The following is a 4,569-nucleotide window of genomic DNA, read 5'->3' as shown; positions in this document are numbered from 1 at the left end:
GGAAAATATCATTAGACACCAATTAAACACTGCATGATCCTAAAAATCTAAAATATGTGCATCATGCTTTTTTTGTGAAATACATATAAATGTTTCATAATGTTTCGCTTTAAAATCGTATTTGACAGATTGTATATATGCTTGTAGAATTGGAAGATAAAGAAAGTACAATTTTATTGTTATGAGCAGCAAACATGTTAGATATTATTGCATATTATTATTGTTATCTTATATTATCTTTATATAGAGCTACTATAAAACAAGTTAAATTTCTTTTAGCTTCTACGTACGGTAATTTATCTCAGATCCAGAGGCGGACCCAGGATTTGAATTTAGGGGAGGGGGGCGTTAATTGAATTAAATGCCGTGCAAACCAAGGCAAAAACTATTATGTGGTGAAACTTGTGAAATAAAAAATTTCTTACGGATTTAGGGGGGCGTACGCCCGGTACGCCAGTCCTTGGATCCGCGCCTGATTTCTGACACTGTTTTGTTTTATTAATGTTGCTTGCATAAATTTGAAGGATGATTGATATCAGGATTTTCATTTTCTCTCTGCGTAAATAAAATAGTTCATTTTTAAGCAATTGAGTTCGAAAAACTACTGGTCAGCGGACTCGAGTCAGTGCAATATGTATTAACAACTGTTCTTGGGCATTGGAATCGGGCCTGCAAATTTGAACTTTAAATATGTTTTGCTGTTTTTGATTTCATATTTTTGGTACAAGCCTGTAGCGAGGTCACGTCCGACGCTCTTGTATATTTACTGGAGCACAACTGGTAACAAAACTATTAAATCGAGTACACATTTTTCACTCCATTGTGATGTGAACAAGAACAGATATTATGAGACGCTATGATAATAGAGTGATCCAGTGGGTTGAGAAAAAAATATCTTTAAAAACATATTTCAGTAATTTTTTTACTAAAAGAATAAACCTTCCAATATATCATACAAAGTTGATTGTTTTTAATATTTAAGATTTACAATATATTTACAAGTTGTTACTATTTCTTCACATTTAACCATTTACCTTTTGTTTGTATTAGACATATGAACGAAAGTAAATTGGTTCAAATTGTTGATTAAGTCAGCCTGGTTTCCAAAAGATGCAATTCATTTTATTTTAAGGACAATGCAAGTATAAATTGTAGTCAATTTTGCTTCTATTTTAATTGTGTGTTATGAAGATTATCGATACACCTTAATGGAGCCTCTATTCGAAACTACCACGTGGTCTCTTTGTAATGTTTGTAAACAAGGCGACTGCCACGTGGATGTCTGAGTCAAGGCTGTCTGTTTATGTGGGAATCACCTGGGCGGAGTTAAAAGTCGGCAGGGGTTGTCCTATATAAAAAGCTCGATCAGTTTGTATTGCTAACAAATTAAAAAGAAATTGTAGTGAGTCGTCCGCTAATACGCGATAAGAGAGCTATTCATTCAACACACAATTTTAAGGTAAGCAATGCTTTATTTTAAGAGCTTTACTTATATTGCAATGTTTCCATACTTTCAAAAAATGTGTAACTTTTTTCTTACTTTTGCTTTTGTTACTTTGTATGTATTATTTTAGTTACTTTATGTTCTTTGTTGTGTGTGTCTGTTTTCCGTGTCCGGTCTTTGTCACTGGATTGCATTCTTTTGATTACCGCTATAACCTTGGTTACCTTGATTACTCTATAATATGTCTATTGCAAGCACGCGATGTGCAAATTAAATTTGGTCAAATTGATAGGGATAAAAGAAATAAAAGGAAATACTGAAAACGATGCAACTCATTTTGCAAAATATTTTACTTGTAGACTAAATATTGTATTATATTCAATGTAGACATTATTGTACGACTAATTTGGTACTTTTTTTGAGACAGTATGTTATTGTTTGATAACGTAATAATTGATATTTATTTTTAATTTATTGTAAGAAAAAATATACTAAGCGTTTATTAAAATGTCACTTACATTCATGAAGACATTATTTGCACAAGTCAATAAGTCACCAGTCCTAAATTTAAGCCATCCTGGGAGGATTCTTTGTTTAGTTTGGTCGTCTAACGTCAGGTTTATAAAAAAAAAATGACTAAGGGCAAGTCATTATTTTCTGGACTTACACGTCACTCGTCATTGCTCATGAACATTTTTGAAACTAGAATTTCATCTGCCTATATCAGTCACAATGTTGTGTTTGTATATGACCTAACATATAACTATAAGATGACTTCAATTTTAGGCAGTATGTCTGATACTAAGAGAGAGATTCGAGAGTATTGTTCGCATGCACCTCATTTTGCTCCTCATTTGAATAAGGCAGAAGTTCATGCAGATCCAAATAAACCTCATCACCCAACTGGAAAATATCGAGGTGCCCCATCTTTAGTACAACACGATACCTCAGGACATCAAGCCCATCTAGCAAACATCTTCAGACGTCAGCGTACTGAAAGTGTAGGCAGCGAAGGGGAGCCTGCTTCCCCAGTTGGATCACCAATGACAAGCCCTCAATTCCATTCCGCCGTTCAAGCCAACAATCAACAACAAAGCTTAGCAACAAATTTAAAAATGAAGGAATTAAAGCAAGCATTCGATTTCAAATAACTTCATTGATTGAAACTGTATCTAGTCGTGTGTAACCAAATACAGCAACTTTTAGGAAGTGCTACCTCATGAGGGCAAATGTACACAGTGATTTCTATCAAAAAGTGCTATAAATTGTTTTCATGTGCAGATCGACATTCATTGTTTAGAATGAATGGTGTAGTGGAATTATTCGGAAACATGTTAATGTTATATTTGCTATATATTTTTTTGCGATAAAATCGCAAATACAAGACTTTCAGATTTACGCATTTTCACGAATTATTTTTTGTTTATACAATATTATTTCCTACATTATAAAAATGCGGCAAAAATGAAAAAAAAAGTCTTTGTTTTTGTTTGCAACCAATGAACTTTCTAACCAAATCATTGCAATATCGTTGTTACATAGTCAAAAATGTCCTTGTTTTGTACTTCATGGTAAATCGATAGCGATAGCTCAGTTTCGGAATGTATCGCTCTTCCATTTTTATAGGTACCAAAGTGGTACTTAATGTGACTTCAAAACATTCTATGTGTATTTCATAGCGGCAAAATTTCAAAACTTAACTTGTCATGCTTTTTGCCAAAAAAACACGATCTCTTTGAGGTGTGTTTTACCTGGATGTATATCCGATAGCAAGAAACACATCAGAAATTTTTCATGGATTGAAAATGTAAAAATTTATACATTTCCCATAAAGTAAGAAAAGCCTAGAAGAAGATCTAAGTGACTTGGGATAATAAAAAAAAAAACACTTGGCTATGACCCAAAACAATGTCATTGGGTATGCTCCAGATATTGTTTGGAAGACATCACATTTCCAGGTTTATTTGCCTGGACAAATAAAGGGAAGTTCCAAACAATCAGATCAATTGCCACATTAAAAACAGCAGGCAGGCGTTGATAGAACCGTTCCAAATTGATGTCACTGATATTAATAATGAATAATAATGTACAAATTGAGTAGTAATCCTCTTAAAAGTGGAGGGGGTATTAATATCAACTACAATATCAACAAAAACAAAGTCGGGGAAAAACTTTTTTAAAAGACCCAAGAACCCTAGCATCAATGCTGAGAACTAATAGCAATTACAAATTGCAAAACTCTTTTAAGTTTTAAGTCAGCTTAACATCCACAGGAGCATTTAATTTTTTAATATATGGTATGTATACACCCTTGATAGATGTATTACAAAACACAGTGGCTTCCTTGATTTAGTTTATGCAGGCGATGACATTATGGTCAACAAAGTTTTCAACTTACGATATCTTCTTACAGAATGAAGGGTCTACCTTACATATCCACTCGTAAATGTAGGAGGGAGAAATGAAGTCCTTTAATGCTTGTAAAATACTAAAAAAATAGAAAGATCTGAGAATTCAGAAAAAGGAGAATTAAATTATTTTGTTCAGATAAAATGTTTATATGGAAATCTAAATTGCGAATAAATGAGGAAAATATTGAAAAATGTATTTTCTGTCCATTCATAAGTAAAATATATTTGATAAAATTCATATTTTTTTTTCAAAAAAAAAAAAAAAATCCAAGCCCCCCACCCACGTCACTTATAAAATGATTGCTGCCTAACTTTACTTCCTTCTGTAATTAGAACAAAGCAACTCTGTTTAGAAAAAACATATATTTTATACGTCGGGACTATGAACTATATTTTACTAGTTTTTTTCTTGCTGTAAGTTCTGTGAGGATATTTAAGTTTCTACTTCATCCAATTTTGACTTTACCTTGTTATGACATTTGGATATTGTGATTACGAGTACTGGTCGTAAAGCATTTGACCCTAGCCCACCCCACTCGCACATACATTTCACATGTAACCTCAGACACTAGCTCTCTAAGCCATGAAGAATTGATGAAAATCGAATATATCTGCTCAATCATATGGAGTCATTTCATTGCAAATAGAAAGACATCAAAAACACGCCCTGTGAACTTCGATTTAGTTTTTTGACTAACTATTTAGGACCAATTT

The 4,569-nt window shown here is 32.9% G+C and overlaps 1 protein-coding gene across 1 annotated transcript; it reads left to right on the top strand.

The window, feature by feature from the left end:
• Positions 1-1,278: 1,278 nt before the first annotated feature.
• On the top strand, positions 1,279-2,842 carry LOC148628631 (uncharacterized). Its single transcript, XM_088591337.1, has 2 exons — positions 1,279-1,459; positions 2,231-2,842. The coding sequence occupies exon 2, from the start codon at positions 2,236-2,238 to the stop codon at positions 2,593-2,595; it is 360 nt and encodes a 119-aa protein (XP_088447463.1). The 5' UTR covers positions 1,279-1,459; positions 2,231-2,235; the 3' UTR covers positions 2,596-2,842.
• Positions 2,843-4,569: the final 1,727 nt, after the last annotated feature.

The sequence above is a fragment of the Perna viridis genome, chromosome 1, assembly GCF_037379345.1.
Source record: "Perna viridis isolate PV_CMFRI_1.1 ecotype Kerala chromosome 1, ASM3737934v1, whole genome shotgun sequence".
NCBI classification, from domain to species: Eukaryota; Metazoa; Mollusca; class Bivalvia; order Mytilida; family Mytilidae; genus Perna; species Perna viridis.
The sequence above is the reverse complement of the archived record's forward strand: the minus strand, read 5'-3'. Positions and strand labels throughout refer to the sequence as shown.

What these genes read in the sequence shown, in the direction of transcription:
- LOC148628631 (XM_088591337.1), top strand. Translation starts at nt 2,236, where the DNA reads ATGTCTGATACTAAGAGAGAGATTCGAGAGTATTGTTCGCATGCACCT.